The sequence below is a fragment of the Formica exsecta genome, unplaced genomic scaffold (genome assembly GCF_003651465.1).
Source record: "Formica exsecta isolate Colony F162 unplaced genomic scaffold, ASM365146v1 scaffold465, whole genome shotgun sequence".
Taxonomy (NCBI): Eukaryota; Metazoa; Arthropoda; class Insecta; order Hymenoptera; family Formicidae; genus Formica; species Formica exsecta.
Window position 1 is genome coordinate 1,263,291 of NW_021851887.1, and position 21,882 is coordinate 1,285,172.

Genomic DNA, 21,882 nt, shown 5'->3' on the forward strand with positions numbered 1-21,882 from the left:
TGTGTGTGTGTGTGTGTGTGTGTGTGTGTGTGTGTGTGTGTGTGTGTGTGTGTGTGTGTGTGTGTGTGTGTGTGTGTGTGTGTGTGTGTGTGTGTGTGTGTGTGTGTGTGTGTGTGTGTGTGTGTGTGTGTGTGTGTGTGTGTGTGTGTGTGTGTGTGTGTGTGTGTGTGTGTGTGTGTGTGTGTGTGTGTGTGTGTGTGTGTGTGTGTGTGTGTGTACCTGAATACGCGAGATTTCCTTCTTTATGATTTCATGCCAGAGAATTGCATTGAATCTCTCAATTGCAAAACATCTATATATTCTAAATTTGAATGGATAATTTATCGAAGTCTGAGATATATTGTGTGTGTGCGTAATCTCGATAGTACTCATTCGATTATACTTCCGACAGTCGCCATTCTAATAACTGCTATAATTTTATCATGTAAATCGGTCTCTCACATAAATCACTAATACCTGCATATATTTTCATTCATCCGCTTTAGTAAGATAAGTGACTTGCGCGAGTCTGTCGTTTAAAGTCATGATTTAAATTTAAGCAACGTGGCCGATAGTCGACTTTATGAATACATCGATATCCAAAATACGATTTTTAATGCCGTGATATATTGTTGGCCGCATGCAACCTGGTCAGGTTAATCGTGAAATATTACACCACAAAAGTCATATCCACGGCAAAAAAAAAAAAAAAAATGAAAATAACGTTAAACGTGTCTAACGAAAAGAAAGATATATGAAGCGGTGAAACCTGTACGCATTATATCGTGCCTATCGGCGAAGAAAATTGTTTCACGAAATTACTGATCGTTCGACAGAATGGCAGATATCATTAAGACATTAATCTTTCACGAGATTCCTCTTATTGCGGTTATCGATTTATCGAACGACGCACGCAAGCGCGCGGTTGAAATTAATGTCCGAAGGCGGAAGTGGACTATTACGACGACCAAATCCATGGCTTCAATTCAACCGCGACGGTCGTCAAGACAAAGGACCCTTGTCCCTCAAAGACGCCAAGTCAGATATCCTGCTGGGTTTCCTTCTCCCCGTATCTGTGTTCAACGTTAAACCACATTTCATACTAATTACGCTAGTTTACAAAATATTTCGCATATTTCATGCTTCCTTTATATAATCCTATCGTGTGCTTCGAGAAAATCATAGCAAGAATACAAGGAGTTTATAATTTTGAAAGTCTCGAGAAAATCATAAAAAATTAATTATTAAAAGTAATTAATTTATAATTAAAATCGCTTTTATGTACATTCTAATCACGCATGCGAATATAAATAATATTCATTTATATATTCATTTATATATTATTCAGATATATATTTAAAATATTCGAAAAAAATAGAAAAGAGAAATATCATAGAAATAGTCGAAAGAATAAAAATTGCCCCAGGATCCACTATATCTCATATTTTTAACTTCTCCTCTCTGCTTGATTTTATATTTATCCACTTTTATATTTTTGTTCGCTTTTTTAAAATGAATTTTTAAAATTGTTATTGCATTCTTTATCCTTTCTGGATTACTGATGACAGTTAAATTTTTTTTTTCAATTTTAGTTAAATAATATATCAGTGTGTTTCGCAAATGCAAATACTATCGTATTTAAAAATTGATTAACAAATAAAGCAATTGCAAATAAATCAAATACCAGTCCTTCTTTAATTGAATTTATATACTAACCGATTTCGAAATACTTTTTCACACGAGCCTCGTGAACTTATCTAGTCTTCTTCCCAATTCAAGTTTTATCTCGGCACGAAATGGCTTTTCCGATCCAATAAAGTGTGCCGCGTTAATTATCGGAATTTCGAGAGGTAATTCATTAATATCGCTTTCTGGCGATGCTGCACGAATCGATATCGTCGCCGAGAGAAAGAAAGGGAAGGAGGGGCGAAGAGGAAGGAGAGAAAAAACAGAGAAACAGAACGCTTCCCTCTCCCTTCCAATGAGAAATCTGCAACTAAATATTGATATATAATTAACTGTCGTATTTCATGATATCTTCCGCATCGCGATTTCGTGTATCGTCGACGTCAGTGTTCCGCGCATTGGACAGGAGAAAAATTCTCTCGGACGACATACTACCGATGGCGGTGTGCGGCTTCACGGAGAACGTCGGCACTCTCTCTCGCTCGGCCGCTCTATCAAAATTACTTCGCGGCGTTCGACTTTTCGTCGCCATCAATCTTTCCCGGTTTGACTGCTAACGCGATAATGCAGTTACGCCGCGTGCCGGGATAGGTAGATACGGACACCTCGGCCGGTCCGTCGAATTCGTCATACATAATTGAATTAAAAGCAACGACGTCAGATAAGTGGATTTGCGGATCACCCAACTGGCAGAACCTCCGAGTAACGCTGATTCACGATAACCTCGCTCGCGATACCGGAGATTTCATAGGGAATTCACGTGAATCCGCGAAATGACCGCTCTCTCGAGGATATTGTGCTGTCCGGAAATCTCGTCCTCTGATTTTTTCATTACCATTTGTGCCCAATGAAGATTGTTACGAATATGTTGTATGTAATGCACTCTTTGCATTATGTTTAAAAGATAACACCAATGCAAATAAATTCATAAGTTATTATAAAAAAATTTTCTATGCTATAATCTCTTTCAATTTATAACTTTTAATTTTGTTTCTTTTTTTCCATAAAAAGTTTGACAATTTTTTTGTTGCATTAAAAATAAATATTCCGTAATATAAAGCTTTGGTATTATGAGATATTCAGTTTCATGAAATAAATGTATTGTTTTAAAAGATTTGTAATTTTAGAATCGTAAAATATAATATCATTATTTTCTCTTCAAAACTGTTGAAATTAAAATCGATAAGCCACATAAAACTTTAAGTTGACGTTTTCTCATTTTATTAGCGCAGTATGTAAATTACTTAATGATCGAGTAACATTCATTAGCAATATAATTTTGTTATTTTATGATATACCAATTAAACATTAAAATTGAGAGAATCCCGAGGTATATTTTGTAAATACAATAGTTGTTTTATGCCGAAACACGCGAAATTTCGTGATGCTAGCGCGATATCTTCGCTCGCATTATAATTTAGGAACAGCAATTACATAAAATAACGATTAAATTATACAAAGTAATAGCAAGCGAATTAATTAGTCGCTTCAATAAACATGATGAAAATTGGGAATCCAAATAAACACAAATACACCGTTAGCAATGTAAAAGCGAATCATAAAGCTCTCTTTCTCTCTCTCTTCCGTTTCCCTTCTCTTTCTTTATCTAACTCAATATAAATTCTGATATATTAAATATAAAATAAAATGCGTTAATTGTGTGAAAAAATTTGAAGAACTATATAAATATTAGTCTTATACTAATCTATTATTATTAAATTCGGTTATTAAAAGCTCGAAATTCAAAAACACTATTTTATGGTTTAACAACTTTAAATAATTTTAATGATTAATTTTCGATTACTGACAAAATTTGGTAATGACGAAAAAAGCTATGATAGTTGGCATTGTATGAATTTAATAGTTCGCAGTTTCTATGCAAAAGTTTCTAAGATCTCGCACCAACTAAGTCACAGACTCGCTGTAAAGATATCTTCCAGAATTGGGGCGTATTTGTCACCAGGGTCATCAGGGCTTTTTGCCGGCATCAATTTTGTTCGCTCTTGTGAGCGATTTAGCTTATCGATACCGAGCTACCGAATAAAGAATAATGATACATAATAGATATGTCTTTAACAGCTTATTCTTTATTTCTTCACCTTGTTATAAAATATTGACGGTCGAAACGCGGAGATGATGAGGAATAAAATCAACGTCGCTAAGGAAAAATCGAAGGCTTGATAAGAACAGCGAGCGCTATTGTTGCGTTTATCCGTATCCAATACCTATTCAATAGCTCATCGTTTTCGTGGAATCGCATACCGATTACCATTCTCTCACCAGGATGCGTCGCGATCATCGATCGTCTTACCAGTTCGAAGCATCGTGGTAATTGTATGAAAGGAGGTCATTACGCTCGTGCACATGAATAAATTTGTACAGTTGTTCCATGGTTATACGGACAAGATTAACCGTGTACTATATTCGTGTCGCCATTGCGTAGGCATTAGTATAGCTTTTCATAACACGCATTATTCCTACATGAAGGGCATTCAATAAAGAAATATTTTTTTCTTAAAACGCGAGTATTCTTTGAATTATATAAAAGTAATAATAATTTATATTGTATTATCCAAAAATACAATCCGTTGTTTACTTAGAAATATTTGTAGCAAAAATAATCATTTGTCATGTTTTCCGAATTGTTTAGATATTTTACTATTATTTTTTAGATGAGGGAGATAAAAAAGATAGATATGAGAAAAAAATTAAAGAGTGATTATACGATATGGTTTGTTAAGACAATCAATGCAATTAATCAGTAAAGATTCGCGTCAATGTGAAATTATTCTAGATAAATTTTAATATATCTGGAAGTCTCTGTATAAATATGTTATAGTAGTTTAAATTGTCTGCCAGAATCGTCACATGCAAACATAAATTTTACGTCATTCTTTTTTTACGAAACATGTAAAAATGTACGATAACAACCTGGAGAAAAGAGTCAGACCCACGAAAAGGGACACAATAATCATTAGAGAAATCGGTACTTGAAAGCTCCAATTGCGATTCGATTCTCCCATTCGTCGAAAATCGGTCGCTTCTTTTAAGAGTTTTCTTTTCCGTGGGGACGCAGAGGTTACATAGCTGCTTTCTTACCTCGGCATCGGAAACGGTCCTCTCCGCCAAATTGCGAACTTTGCAGTGGAGGAAGGCGGTGCCACCCAATTGCACTGTGACGTTGGAAACGGTGTTGTTGTCGTTCGCATCGTTCACTCTCTGCAGCTCGTCGAGATTGCTGAACCAGAGGGCTTTCCAATCCGACGGTATGTTGTAGGGTACGCGTCGATCTGAGAAAAGAAAGATGACCAGCGGGTATAATTACGGTAATTTAATTAAGTTGATTGTCTTTGGGGAGCGAAACTCGACGAACGACGCCGCAATTACCAGCGAGGCTATCGTCGGCTCGACTACCGGCAGCGAAACTTTTTTATCAGGACAAAGAAAAATAGAAGTTATAAAGGTACGACGGGAGAGTGCCAGGAGAAAACAAACGCGGAACGAGCCTCAACTCCGCTTGTTTTATCCCGGCCCTCGTGAATTAGAAACTACTTTCCGCGCTCGGACCCTTCTAAATTACCTTGTTATTAAATTTTTTAAGAAGACGACCTGTGTTCCCGCGCGCACCACTCATTTCTTTCGATGTAAATCACTGGGGAAATGTTCCGTAGAAGTTATGAGACAGTTTGCACATTGCCGTAACGATGTCTTGCAGCATTATTTGAACATCGCGTACAGGTGTACAAAATATACTGTATCCCGACAAAGTTTAAGCACGTGGGAGCAATATTATTATCAGGCTTGGTATCGGTGTCATATCATGTAACTAATGGTTTGAAATAGCTTATAATAGCGTAAAATTTTGTTCTTTTATCAGTCTTATTAGAGATCCTCAGAGACTATTTTTTAAATTTCTGACTTATATAAAAAAAAAAATTAAATTAAAAAAATATAAAAACTCCATAGCATAATTTTATTTACTCGATCATAATAAATGGCGAATATCCGCGACATAAAAAAAAATGCGATAACGTTTTACTAATTGCAACATTCTACATTGCTCGAATTTGACCGCAGGCTTTGCCGGATAAAATTTCCAGTATCGCAAGATTCGCGATGAGGCCGAAAGAATAAAAGACGCGAAAGAATTTTTTCCCCGACGTGTGCGCGCACTTTGTTAAAATTTTCATGAATACGACCTATTTCCGGGCGCGGCGCAGGTGATTTAGGATGTTTGCCCTCGTCGGCAGATTACGATTCAAGGAGACTGCGTTGCCGGTGCGGCTTGCTCGAATGTGCCTGCGCCTCGTCCTGACCTCATTTGAATAATCCATGGATACGTAGCGGACGTACATACCTTTTACGCGCCGTGCGAACGCGTTCGCGTTAAAAAAAAAAAAAAAGAGATGCGCCTGGCGGGTCGCATTCGCGATGCTCTCTCAAAAACGCGACCCTGTTTCGCGTTACACTTGTAAAACTTTATTCAGATCATGTTGCTTTCGAAATTACTGCGGACCAAATCTTTTAATAGTCGTGACTTTGTGCGAGAAGAAAATTTATGAAATTTCCTATAAAAAAGAGAGACGCGCTGTGAGAAGTTTTATCGCAATAAAATGTGTATTCATTCTTTTGTGACAATTCTTTTTCTTTATCGGGAAAAAAGGGCAAAAACGCAAAATAATAATATATGTAACATAATATATAATATATGATAAAATGTGTGTTCCATATACGCACTCAAATAACACAAATTATATAAAATGTACTGTTATTTTTATTTTACGTTATTTGTCTATATTAAATATTAAAATTTAATAAGTTTGATTAAACTCTACATTTAATTTAAAAATGAAGAGGTCAAACTTTTTTTACTTGACCAAATAGTTCGGGTAACGACATTTTCTATTCCGCGGGAAATTCGATGTAACTGTGTCTAAATAAATCATTAGTCTCAGGTTGCTAAAATTACATTACACGAGGAAATAATATATCTATGGACGGAAGGAATTATGAATGAGAAAGCATTGAATTTCAATGCGATTCACCTTGTTTAATTGAATTGTGCAGGATGAGATATAAATCATGCATACATTTTTGCATATTTTTCTGTCAAATCATTTCTATACTTTTTTTGTTCCATCTTTTTTATATATATTACATTTATTTTTATCATTATTTACATATTATCATTGGTAGAAAATCACTAAATGCTTTCAGTACATGAAGTAAGATGTGCATCGCACATAAAGTATCAATGTAAACATATTTAATTCACGAAAGTAAGGATCTTGCAAGAGAAAAGTTTAGCTCGCGTGATCTGTGCGAGGGAAGCATCCACCTACCTCCTTCAGGAGGGCCTTCCTTTCATCGGGGATTCGATTCGGCCGCGGAAAAGTTCGGCATTCTAAACGCCTCGACTCTATCTTGTACATAGGTGGTGCGGCAAATCGAGTTTGAAAGCCTGAAAGTAGCGAGCGTGTTTGGCCGCTACTCGTATTCATCAAAGCACCGAGGCAAAACTGAAATACGGGGCTTCGATGGCTTCGCCAAATTCTGAAAAGTCTTTTAACCGTTCGTAAAAGGAAATGGCTTAACGCGGGAAATGAACGGGAAATTTAATCTCTCCGCGCATAAAGCTATAACTGAGGGAAATTAATACGGAAATTTTCATGATTGTTCAATATTATTTAATCAGAAGCGAGGAGCTTCTTTTTTCCAGGAAAAGTATATTTCGTGCCATATTGTGTTGATAAATATAAAATATAAATTGTTGTTTCTTTCGTATAGATCGTACGAATACATATATATAACCGGCATACCAATGCTAATCTCGTTCTAAACAACATACAATGTTTGTTAACGGACTTCCACTGTTATTCTGCATATCACGTCAGTTACTTGTTTTCGGACGCATTGAATTTTGCATCTGTTTCGCGATAACGAAGTTTCAACAGTTTATTTAACTAGAAACAGCACGAATTATTTAGATCGAAGCATCAAGTACTCCCTACTATGAGTTTTCACTAGTGTAACGTTGCATTGTCTAATTTAATGTTAGCAAACATCATTGTACGCGTATATAATGAATGAAAATAATTAATTACAACGCTACGCTAATGCAAAGTGCATGATTGTTGCAGATTCCGTGTTTCATATATCCATCATGTAATAATCTATGTGGCAAATTATCAGATAAATTATAGAATACAAGTCTAAATATATGTGTTCGTGTGTCGAGCATCAGAAGTTTCGCTTTTCATTTCGAACATTTCAAAGTTTCGAGATGATGAAATCTGGTTTTATTACTACGCTGTCAAGCTTTGCCTTTTTGGATAAAAATTTTTCTATTAATTGGCACAAAATTTTATGTGATTTAAACTGTCTATTAGAAATGCTGAACCTCTCGAAAGCAATATTTCAAAAAACCTGTACTCAAAAAGATGCGTTTCTACATTTGTCGTAAAAAACCAACTTTTTCGACATGGTCGTCGACCGTTGGTTATCTCATTGCTTTGATATTCTGACATATGCAAGTAAATGCGTTAATTTGATTGCTCAAATAAATATTAATATTACTTACCAAAAAACTTTTAGATTGCAAAAAAAAAACACTTTGCCGTCGTAACATAATACTTAATTTATTCATCTAAATATTCTATATATAATCCAATAAAACACAATAATATTTAATTAATTACAAGAAATTAATAATAACAAATTTTCGGGTTACATAAATTTTTTAATGAGCTTCAATTATATAAAATAAATAGACCGAAAAGAAAATGACTGACAACTAAACGAAAAACAAATAGATAAAATATTTCTATAGCAATATTTTAAAAAAGGTAAGAGGAATTGGAAGTAGAAAGTTTTAGTTCCTATTTTACTTATCCATTGTACGATATTGCACGCAATTTGACTTGCCAGTCGGTTATCCGTGTTTGGAAGCATAATGGAGGCCTTTAGAAAACAAAGGGATGCGCGTTCTGCCATAGTAAAGGGGTAAGTGGGCCGCACGCGCGTGTGTGCGTACTCGCGCTCACTGGATGCATATACGCAGACAGAAGCAATCGCGGCTCTCCCAAATGCGCGAGTTCCTGAAAAACACGTTCGCTCGACTGCGGACAAAGGATCCGCCCGCGTGCGGCTGAGCGCTTCACGGGCACGCTTTGTGCGCCCTCGCGCTTATTTTATCGAACGTGTAATTTAGCCCTGCTGACTTCGTACACGCACATATCTCTCTCTCTTTCTCTCTCTCCGAAAGTGAGAGAGATCAGACGACTCCAACTTATTAGTGCTCATTCGATTCTACCATCCATGTCGTCCCGATGAAAATGGAACGCGAAGTCATTCTTCTCCCGAAGCCTCATTAAACCTTCAATACAGCCCGAAAAAAAGAAACGTATACATCTCGAAAGTACGATATAAAACGAGAAAATAAAGATAAAAAAATTGACTCAATCTCAGGGAAATTTATTCTTGATTTTTCCATCGTCAAGATTACATCCGAGTTAGAATTTAAATATGAACCCTGCCTCGTCGTAGGCTCTTGCTCCCTAAGAGATCAATAAACGGTTATATGTATTTGACAGAGTATTTCTTCTTGCTACGTTCAATTCGATATTCCATCGTCAGGATAAAATGGCGATGCGAGAGAAATCGAATGACAAAACAAGGAACAGAAAGAGAGATGAAGCGTGAAAATGCAACGGGCTAAACGAACGTAAAAATAGCGAGTCAAGAAACGAGCGAGCAGATAAGGCGAAAGGGGTTAGTATCGTCGTGGATACGAGCGGGGAAACTAGAGCGCGAGGACGTTGAAAGGAAGCGAGAACAGGGAAGTGAGAGAGGTGAAGTGACGACGTTCGGGTCGACGACGAGGAACCGTATGTATAACAGTAACCAAAATGCTAGCCTGCATCAAGGCATTACGTCTGCCTATCCGCCGTCACCGCCGCCTTAAACGTGTAGCGCAGCGCCACTACCTGCATACATACATGTAGTTTGCATAGAAATTGCACACGTCATCCCGCAACGCGCGGTGGTCTCTGCTTTATAAGGCAGCGTGCAGATTACTATTCACCAGGTCTCTCTCGTCTATCCCGGCTATGAAGTGACCGTCGAGTATTCGAGAGATGGTATTCTTCGAAGCCGTCCACAGGGCATCCGCTCTCTCTCTCTCTCTCTCTCTTTCTCTCTCTCCCTTGACGTGGCCTTTCCGTTTCGGTCGTTTGCGACGGGTGATTTTCGAAGCGATGTGTTTCGCATCGCATTCCTATCACGCGACGTTATTTCGAATCTTCCTTCGGCTTGCACGATTGTAATACAATACGATAGTACTTCCGGATGGATGGTTAAATATTAGGACGCGGTGATTTTCCGAGTTTCGAGATGACACACACTATTTTTACGACGACTTAATGTGAGATTGGAAGAACAAGTTTGCATTAGCACGATCAAAGTTAGCTTTCTAATTCTCTTAAATTAATGATGAGATTTCTTTTCCGATCAAATAAAGTAGGGAGATGCTTATTCGAGATTGCATCTGCTCGCATAAACTGTAAATTTTTTTTTTATATGGAGAGAGAAAGAGAATCCAATATAATTTTAATAAATTTATATATACGGAGAATATTTTTTTCTTTTCTTTTTTTTCGTCTTATCTTGTATATAATATTAAAAATATCAAAATAATAGCATTACGTAGAAAAGCTATATCTGCATCAGTTATAATTTAATACGTTTACGTGACGGGTAAAGATTGTGGACGTGACAACGCACTTTAGCGGGACATTTTCTCGCTTCTTCTTTTCTTCAGTTCAAAGGTGCGACGAACAAGATAGCCGAAGAAAAATGCGATGTTCTTCTTGAAGCATACGGCATATGAAAAAGACCCGTCTGTAGAAGACGCGACGGTGTATACGTGTCTGTGTTTTTCATCCGCCTTCGCGATTGCGTTCGAGGATGAATGAGGCATATAAAACATACAGTAGATACGGGCTGTTCTGGTCAGACTAAGTGGAAGTGATTTACCACTACCGTCGCAAACCGATAAATTAACTTTCTGAAACTATAACTGACTATAACGATTCTTCCGGGTAATTTTAGAATACCAAAGTCATTATTTCGAAACTTCTGTAATTTTTTCTTTTATTTTAATCCGGTAGCAATCATTATCTCTCCCCGAAATAATACGGTTAATTATCGTTGAGTTCTATAACTATATTACAGAATAAAATAATATTAATAATATAATGTTTCTTTTATATTATTTTTTATTAAATTACATAAATTTTTAGTTTAAAATTTTGCAAAAGTTTGCGCACTGAATAATTTTTAAAAAACGCATTACACATTTTCTCGTTCGAATACAATTTATTTTAGCAGTATTATATGGCACTACATGAATAAAAAGGAAATATACAGGTTTACGAGGAAAGTTGCGTTATTCACTAATATGATTTTTAAACAATTTTAAGCAAAGAGCTAAAATTTACATGGAATATATGGACTTTAAAAAGTAGTTCTTGACGACGTCCTCTACTTTCGAGCTTAGAAAAGGATTTATTTTGAACAGAAATTTCTACAGGGACTTTAGCGACGAACATAGTACGTATTTCAACGACGCAGTAGTTTGCTCGAATAGAAATGCGCATCAAATCATGTAATACTTTCTTAAGTAGAAAATCCATTGTCCGGAGAAAGAATAGTAATGTTTTCGACCAAGCGTATAAAATTGTAATAAATCTTAAATAAATTGAACGCAATATGTGCTAATAAAAATCCGTTCAATTATTAAATTAATAATTCACTCTAATGAATTTCTTCCACTTGTACTTTATTAGAGGGAAATCACGAATTAAAACGAATTGTTTTCGTCGTTCAAGGAGCGCGAAATTTTTTATCGCAATCAACATGGGAACTTGGTGATGAAGATGTGTCGACACGCACACGCTGTCCGCTAGTACAATCATTTCGTTTGTCAAAATATATAAAAGGAAAGGAAAGAAAAGATTTCACCATAAAACTGGACAATGCCTGTTCCGTTTGTAAATTCAACGAATTCAAAAGGACCGCATTTGTATGACGAAAAATTTACCATATTGTCACATGCAATTACAATATTGTCATATCGTCATATGTTCCTTCAACCACACAATACGACATTTGCATTGATTCGATAAATTTATCGAGTAAATGTATTCTTTGGAATCTTCTTTTTATATTTTTTTACTTTTTTAGAAAAAGATTTATCAACCGTTATACTGTATTTTTTATTATAATCTGTTTGTAAAATTAATTCTCTAGAAATTAATACAGGAACGAGTTTACTAAAAATTATATATAATATGCGTAATATAATTTGAAATTATTTTTACGGATATGCATGAATGAATGAGTATTTGATCTTCGACTGAAACCTCAAAAAGAAGAAGAAAACCATTTTAAATATTGTGATTTTTAATCAAATATTACGACGCAATTATATTTTTTCCTTATCAGAAATAATAGAGAGAAATTCAATGTTTACAAAGAGAAGAAAGTTTAAATTAAAAATGTCCTGTACTTTTATCTACAATGTAAAAAGAAATAAACGCTTCCATTGTTGGATACTACTTAGTAATCAATCGTTTCTAGCAAGTATACAGATAGGTTCAATGTTCAATAGGCTTTTTCTTCTTATCAGACAGGTATATCCGTATGTTCTAGATGCAGGTATATGTTCATCAATCGCCGCGACTGGATCATGGATTGCAAAGCAAGCGTGCCGTCGGATAACCGCAACAATGCACGGGTGCGGGCGCATTTCTCTGTCCTTTCGTTTCGCGGTTGTGCCATCATTGTCCATGGCATGATATAGCTAACGTTCATATGTCAGATAATCCTACGGATAAGCTATCGACTCCTTATGCTTGAAAGTAAGAGACTTAAAGCTAATAAAGCTCTCTCTATACACAGACGTTTTATCTTGATTGTGGGATTACAAAGACGCGGAAATAAATACAAAGTAGAATATATCAATAATAAAAACGACACGACTGTCGCAAGCTAAAAATCTCTCTTATTAATATAACACTCCATCGTTTTTACTATTATTTTTTCAAGCAATTTATTGAAAGTAATAAAAGATGTTAAAAGTTTCTTTATGGAAGTAATGTAAGGCATCTCCATTAAAAAATTTACTGTATTATTAATTAATGCCGTGTTCGAAATATCGACTGCTAAAGTTAGAAAGTTCATTGAAGAGTAAAGGCATCATAGATATGTAACTTAATATCGATTATCATTACGTAGTTTGCACAGTTTTCGTAGTTGAGGAAAGTTGATCTTTTACTTACGGCCGTTGGACAGACGAGGCAAGTATACAAATGGAACCTTAATTAAGGACTTCACGACAACGATAATGAATACTCGTAAACGCGAATGCCAGTTATAAGTACTCCGTGGCAACTGTGCTCAATGTGAAATACGAACCGCGCCCTTTCATAAAGCGAATGTTGCTATAATCTTATATTTTTCTCTTTGCCGTGTCAACGATAAGTATCGCGCACACACGCGAACAATGATTTATCGCGAATGACGTTAACTAACGCGATCCGCGAATGTTATAATTATCGCGACGCGATGATAACGAGACGGTAATCGAAGCGCGATAATGTAACGAAGTTTCGCTCACGCGGGGGTCTCGTTTTACGATGCGTGTTGTATTTGACGAACGGGTCTTTTAATATCGCGCCGGAGCAAACGACAACGCGCTCCGGGGAAATGTTGGATTCGAAACCCGGCGAGATGGATGGATAAGCGCGCATACCAGTTATGTGGAAATTAAATTCTCCCCGTGGATTATCGCCGCGCCTCTGATATCGGGCTATCCGATTTTTCAAGTATCACGTTTTTCGCGCGGCAAGTACGTAAATAACGGCTTCTATTTATCCTACGGCGAATCAGCGAACGGAAATTTGTATTGTTTGGACGGCGTAATTCCATGGATGGAAATACATAAGTGAGACGGGAATAATAGCTGCATAATGCGTATCGCGAACGCTTAAACAACTAAATATTATAAAGTCGTGACATATGTATATACGAATCTGCGTTTATTGAATGTTATACTTATACTCTGTATTATTATTTTCCGTATTTAAAATAGCAACGGTACGAATAATTTCGCAATTTTGTCCATCAACCAAGATTTGAGATATTTTGTTATCACGTCATTAAAATCGTAATATTTTTCAATTATTTAATATGATTCTAATATTTCTGACGCTATCATCACGGCGTCGTCGCTTTATGATAATATGAAAAACTTTATTAAATTCGTCAACTGCGCTCCAGATTTAATCAAGAATTTTTCCGACGGGCTGACGATCCTTCTTTGTCTGGCTTAGCACGAGTAGACGGCGTAGCGTGATCCATTAGACGCTAAAAGTAATGAATAGTAACGAGATCCGGCTAAGCCGCAGAGAGGCAGACGGGTAGGCAACGACTCAAGCAACGCGATTTCGCATTGTGTGCATGCATCTTCTCGAACTTGTCGTCATGATACGAAAAATGAAATCTCAACAATCTGTATTAATATATTTCTTTATTTTATGCTCTGAATTTAATTCTGAAATATTAATATGCAATTGCGAAACACCATATTATATCTCAAATCGCGACAATTTATGAAATATTTCATTAAATATTTATTATATATATGTGTATCTTTTCTTATATGTCTTATTAAAGCGAAATTCTAAGAAGAAAAAAATATATATTAAGATATAACTAATTTCACCAAAAAAAAATTTCAAAAAAAGGAAACAGTTCAATGTTCATTACATATTTCAAAAAATGTTTCGATTGCATCGAAAGACAATGTTTCACTTGTCTTGGAAAATATTTAAATAAAATTGTATTTATTAATTCTCTGGAAAAAAATCTCGCAATATTTCTCCGGACGACAATGTGAGAAAAAAAGACTTTGACATGGCGACACGAAACTTTATCCACAAGAATTCTCGCCGGGAAACAAGTACGAGAACACGATGAGAGAACGAAGGCAAGACGGAGTTATAAGAACGAACGGAATAAGAGGAATCGGAGAGAAAGATGAAGTCGAGAGTTAGACCGAGTTACAATGCGGGGGAATATACGAGGGAAGAGATGGAAAAACAAAGAATGGCGTGCAGGAGGAAAAGAGAGCGCGAAAGAAGAGAAGGGTTGTCACAGTTCGAAAGGGAAATGATAAAGAGTTAGCGGATGAAAATGAAGGAGGGAGAGTAAGAGAAGCGAGCAAAAGAAGGACGACACATGGACGGCGGTTGAGAGAATAAAACGGGAGGAGCACTTGAGACTGAACTTTGTATGGGGTATAAGCTACCTGTCTTTTGTTTCCGGGAGACAATACCAGAGCTTATACAAGCATGGATGGTGAGTGGCGATAGAGGAGGAAAAGGGAGAAGGGCCGCAGAGAACGGACTCTCCTCTTTCCATTTCGCCTAGTTTAGCCAGACAGGCTTGTGTATTCTTTTCTCGAGCCTTCGACTATATATTCTCCGATGCGCGGCCACTTTTCAGAAGAGAGGATACGCAAGCCACACTTCTCGTGCGATCAGAGACTTTTTCGAAAGTCATCCTCCTATACTGAGCAGCTTTCGTGTTTCCTCTCCAGCTACCTTATCGCAAGCAAAGCTTTTCGCTACATTTCGATATATTTGAAGCATATTGCAATTGGATCTTTTCCTAAAAGCGAATTTTTCCTCTCAACATATAAATTTGTCATTGATTATTTTATTTAGTTGACTTTATCTTACTTAAACTCGTATTTTTATTAAGTCTAAAAGTTTTGTCCTATTTCTTGTGTGTGCGGGTATGTTTATAATAGTCTTTTAAATTTCTTTCGAACTTCTTAGATTTCCGCTGGGGCGCGATATGTGAAGCATTATATACTCATATGACCTACAAAAGTAAACGCGAATGTAACATTTAGTTTTATACTAAAAAAAAAAGAGTATATTTTTTTTTATAGTTCAAATCATTTAAATAAAATATAAGAACGCGCTAAACAAAAATTGTAACACAAACACAAATTCGCAAAATTAATAAAATTTGTGTCTTATATCGTGAATTTTAAAAATTACCTCAAAATTCAAATTTCGAAGATATAATAGAAAATTATCGGACATCTTATATGTCTGCCGATGACCATTAACGTTTCTTAAGCCACCCTCGACATCGTTACATATAGGAGGACAAATAATCGAAATAACAAGCACGAGAAGAGGACGAGAAGGGCTAAAGGTAAGCGTAACCAACGCTCTAATTGGGACAACAACTCGCATCAAACGTCGACGGGGCTTTGCGTTGTCAGGAAGCGCGATAAATATGGAGAGTGAAATGCTTGTGATTACATAGTCGAGTGATGCCGGCCGGCTCCCCCAGCACAAGCGACCATCAAATCCTCTTTCAGACGGTAAAGTAGTAAATCCTCTTTAATAACGTGTATACGGGTGCTCACACTGGCAGCCAGACACGAAAGAACATGGCCAACGAAAATGGGCACGGTCTTGCCAGATTGTACAATTACATTCACGTGATTGTTGTTATTCCTCGTCTACGAAAAAGCATTTTCGTCTTTTATTTTGGAGTGGCAATTGTGTCTACAATAAGCCGCGAGTGCATATGTATAACGAGGTCGTATATGTCAATTAATAATTCAACGGATGAAGTTCTTTAACATGCGATGAATGTGAAAATATAGTTGTGGATGTACCTTATTACTTTTACATTTTTTTTTTTTTTTTTTTAACCGAGGCGAAAATGATATAAAAATATGTACAACATTGATAACGGAAATAAGTTAACAACTATCGATGAAAATAAAATCGATCCTACCACTTAATTCTACAATTAATGCAGTAATAAAAACGATAGTACTGAGTTGAAAGTCCATGTATCAAAAGCGTCACGCAACGCATTTACATAGTAGATTAAATGTGTTTCTCTCTCATAGAATTTTTAATTTTATAAAATAAAATTTCACTTTTATTTTTTCCCCTGCTCGTTCGACTACGCTGCCCAAAAGTTTGAATTTCAATTTGAATTTACTCAACGGTTGTGCGTGATGTTCGCGTATCCAAGTTTTTTTTTCCGTCAATAGATGGCTATATTTTGTATTTTGATTCGAGATATACCTAGGATAAAAGCAAAAATTCGAAAAAGGATTTTCTATGACTGGACGCTACCAAGATAATCCACGAATCGATATCGATCTCGTAAAGCGTGCGCTCGTTTGGCAGGTAAAATATTTTTGCGTATACCTGCCGAATTTGAAAGGAATAAAACAAACGTTAAGCGTGGTGCATATCGGAAGAACGTGAAATACAGCGAGCGCAGTACAAACAGATTAAACATTCTCATTGCTTCCAACAGCTATTTGCGTGCGCGAACAATCCTCGACGAGTAATTAACGAGCGACAAAGATTTTTAACTTTTATACAATATGTATAGCGAAAGTGTGATTTTTACGTTTTAACACGTAGAGATGAATTTTGATAACTTTGTTATAAATATGTATGCGCTTTTTTTGCTGTGATATTAATAAAAAATCAAAATTTGAAGAACTGTGAGAGTAAAATATTATAAATAGAACAACAAAATAAAAAGATTAAATTAAATTAAGTCGCAAAGCTATTATCATGTGTATATATCCATTAACGTTTTCAAAATTATTAATGTTATCAGCAAATTTGACAGAATTGACCAGTGTTTGTATTGATCATATTAATTATTGTATTGACCATAATTAAACGAAGAAACCTAAATAAAGAAATGAGGTTAAATTGATAATAATATAATATATTTATCTGATATATATTTATTTTTATATATTAACTTCCAAAAGATTTTATTATTTTACGCAATTCGCAAAACTATATAAAATAATGTCTTATTTTAATATTACTATATATCTCAAATGTATACAAGAGTTTTTAGAGAGGTTTTAGAAAGTTCGTGATCGCGTGATTAGTTCTATGAAAACAAAAAATCTCTAGGGATGTCTTTGTGTTTTATACCTGAAAGACGTAACTGCAGCAAGGACGGAATAAACGATGGAGCACCGCAATAAATCATACCAACATTTTTCAATATCGGTGGCCGTGTTGACTGAGCTTAAGGCGTAGTGTCCTACTTGCATTCGCCATCTCGGTTTTCCGTGATATGTGGCATAAAAGATATTTTGCGGAGATGTAAATATAACTGTGTGACAGCATAATTTTAATATATTATAATACGCATTGACTTTATTTCATTCAATATTACCAGAATCATTCATTTATCTTGTGATAAAAGTTGCTATATATATATATATTAAGATAATGATATAAAAGAAATATTTAATATTTTATCTTATATTTAGTTATTTCGATATCTCTTACTATAATACTAAGTTGGGCAGAGAAATATCTTGTAAATGTGAAAATTATATAAAACTTTGATAAGTCTTCGATAAAAATGTGGTCCTGGGAATAATATTCGTATAAGGAGTAAAAGGAATATTTGCGGTATGCGATATTCTTATAAACATATAATCGTTTCAGCCGTCCGGTAGCATATTTTTCCGTTCACAATCCGTGTGCTTCGATTTAAAATCCGATTTTATAAAACCGTATTTGCGAGAATATTCAAACCGAGCACTATGATAAGCAACCGTGCGTATCTTCTTTTCATATGTCCCGTCCGTCGCTCGCTTATACGACTGACATAGGAAAGAAGAAACGTTTGCCTAGAACGGCTGTCGATATTCCCCCAGGTTCTCGCCAAGGAATTGGTCTCCCGAGATCGTCGTTTCTTCGGCCGTGCGTTACATACCGAGTTTACGATTATAACCATCGGCTATCAAGACTCTATCCTAAGCTCGAGGTTCGGTCCGAGAGGTAGCTAGGGTAAGTATCACGAACTCACCGACGACATTATTAAGCCGGTCGATATACGTGAGACCATTATACGGGACAACACCATATTTTGGTCTTTACCGTATATACAATATACCGAAGCCATTGCTACGGTACAGAAAAAGAATTCGCGATAGCGGTCAGCGCGTTGAGCTACACGTCACGGCCAGATTATTGCATACGCGGCTAAAAAGCGTAGCGGGCTCGCGAAAATGGAATTGCGAAATGTAATTTTATTTTTTCCGATGCCGAAATATCACGTTGCAAATAGAACGATATTGCGATGTCGCTGTGCAGTGTTATCTGATGTTACAGAAACTAATTGGACATGTGACGGTGCAAATTAATGAAACGTAATGTAAGATAATTGAAGTTTAAAGTAATTATAATTTTTGTAAATTTTAGGTATTTATAACGTGTACAGAAAAATAAAAATTTTCTCAATAAGAACAGCTTAATACAAGTGATGCGAGAACAGTTTTCCGCGCGATAAAAATTTTCCTTATAGATTTAAATCTACTTTTAATATTTCGCACGATAATTGCGAATTATGTTACATATTGCTGGAGCGAATATATGCGAAGATAACGAGATTTCTCGTGCAACTTAATACAAAGCTGTAAACATCAATAGATAAATATTATATTTTTCCGTAACCACTAGCCAGCGTAAAAAGGAAAAATAAATTTTCCTTTAGAATATCGCCTGAGATAATCTTTGATAATTGTAATAAAGCCTTAGCGTCCTATTGTTAATTTTTCGCGGGAAATGTGGCACGTCTATGACAAAACAAGTTACAAATTGTATCGATTTCCATCCTTAAACTGTTGATTTATAGCTCAATATATATGCAATTCTTCGAATTATACGCCTGATTGTGCCGAATCGGTGAGTATACGTGACTACGAAGCTCCACCCATGGGATTATGATCGCGACTTTCTTCTCGGCACGAAATCACGAACCGTAGATATCGCGATAAATAATCCCTCGGTGGATAAAATTTATTTTACGGGTATCTTTTATACGATCGGTTTTATGGACGGCAAATAAACCTGTCCCGAGGAACAGATCAGCTTCTGGTTGCACGCCACCGAAGCTTAGAGAGAACGTTTCGACGAGGGAAGGAGTTTGTGATACGAGCCACGAGATAGTCGTTTATAAAGATAGCGAAAAAATATACGTTTATATTTATCAAATATTGAACTAATATAAAATATAAATGTCAGATGCGTTTTCAAGCGAAATTTTATTTCATCATAAGATATAGGTACTGATAGATATCAGAGAGTAACGGGATGTACAAAAATTTGAACACTGATTATTATCTAATTAGACGCTATTTAGCAGAAAAATTTAATTAGAAAGCATAATTTCTTATTATTCGTTAATATATCTATCTAACGATCCAACTATCTAACAATTAAATGACTTTAAATTTAATGTATGTGTTTAGTAAATAAATCTCGAAGGAAATAATACATTCTTTTTAAAATCGTACATGGCAAAAATTATAACAATGTAATAAAATTTACCGCGTGAGTACAACACGTTTGCATTTATATTTATTTTATTCCAACATTCGACGAATAAATACATCATCCAATGTCAGATCGTGAGATCATTCATACTTGATAAATGCCGATCAAGCGCCAGTATCGTTTGGAATCTGTTTAAAATAAAGATGTGTACTCGTTTCGGTCAAGTTGAGATTCACGATAGGATAAGTGCAGGCTAGATCCGTGACAGAGGGAGAAGCCGACCTCGTAAATTCATCAGCGCTCGCTTACTTGCATCGCCGTAGATTTTTTTTGGCATGCGGAATTATACGACCGACGTGTATTTTATCAAGTAACGCTAGGGAGTTTCTATGCATTTTTGATAGTGTGATTTGGATGTATGCGTGATATTAAATGACACAGAATTTATAACAACGGGATAAATGTCGGGCGTTTAACGCCTGCGCCTGATGGTTGATTTTTTATTAAGATTTAATAGCTCTCGGTACTCTACGCGAATTTTCATGACTTTTTAATTTATCGAGAGATAAGTAAGAATTATATGCCGTGCGATGTAGCGAAACAGCCGCTTCCAAAATCTGTTTTAAATTATCGAAGTAACTAACGTCCAAGCGCTGATATTACTTGCTCCAAAATTAGAGGCCCTTAATTTATTAAAGCGTTTATATATTTTTATCAACCCCAGTATCTATTATCGAATATTCGACGCAAAAAAAATAATTTTTTTTTTTTAATTTGGATTATATATTTTATCAAAACAAGAGGTATGTATTTGAGAAACGATAGATAGTAAATGAACGACAGACAATGAACGATATTACAAGTAGTATCTCTCCGAGTTTCAAAAACGAAAAATTGACTCTAGATCATAAAAAATCATGTTATCATATAAATTTTACTCCCATCGATCTTGCTCGTAAAATATAAGACGAGAAGAGAATAAAAATATGAGATAAGATAGAATGTTGAGATAAAATAAAGTGAGAGAGATTGTAAATTTCGTAAAAAATATATACAACTTTTTTTATCGATAATATATATGTCACATCATTGATATACACATAAAATTCCTTACACATTTAATCTTACGTGATGCGTTTCTTTCGAGATTTATTAGAGAAAAGTAATGCATAAGAATAATCTCTCGTCAAGAAAAATCGTTATTTCATCATATCATTAAGATTTGGATCGCATCTGGAATTTCATTTAGCAAATGTGCGCTATAAAAACCCATGTGATAAAGATAACATCTTGCATGACGTACATGATGTAGAGACCATATCGACGTGCGACGCAGAATAAAGTAAAGTCTCGTAAAGCTCATCACGTCTCGGACTTTCGCGGTACTCACCATTTCCGCGGATAGTTAAAGTTTGGTCGATAGCCTAAAAGCTATCTACGAATGTGCTCTCTAACGGGCGATGGCTGTTCGATCGTGTACCAGGTGTGTTCCCGCCCTCGCTCTTCTAACGGCCGCTTCCGTAAAAGTACAGCTTTTGACAGGAATTTAATAACTTTTATGAAGCCCGGCGGTGGCCCATTAACGCTTATCGTGGCTTACCAGCATTCGCCTTTTTCCAAGCGGGTGGTCTCCGTAAAAATGCATCACTGCTCCGCCCCGCGCTCTTCGCGACCTCGGAGTTTTTCTACAGAAAGTCTCGGGTCGTTGCAAGCGTTGTTTCCAACTCCAGGAAGGAGTATGGCAAAATGTTATTCTGTGCGTGTCTACATTAAACGACCGTAATAGCAATAATTA

General features: G+C 35.8%; 1 protein-coding gene across 5 annotated transcripts in view; it reads right to left on the reverse strand.

Moving 5' to 3' along the window:
- LOC115241073 (hemicentin-1) overlaps positions 1 to 21,882 on the reverse strand; it is a 268,711-nt gene that overhangs the window by 106,820 nt on the left and 140,009 nt on the right. For all 5 annotated transcript variants that reach the window (XM_029816623.1, XM_029816624.1, XM_029816622.1 and 2 more), the window contains exon 3: positions 4,765 to 4,955. In XM_029816623.1, the coding sequence (XP_029672483.1) occupies positions 4,765 to 4,955 (191 nt within the window). The remainder of the gene's footprint in view (positions 1 to 4,764; positions 4,956 to 21,882) is intronic.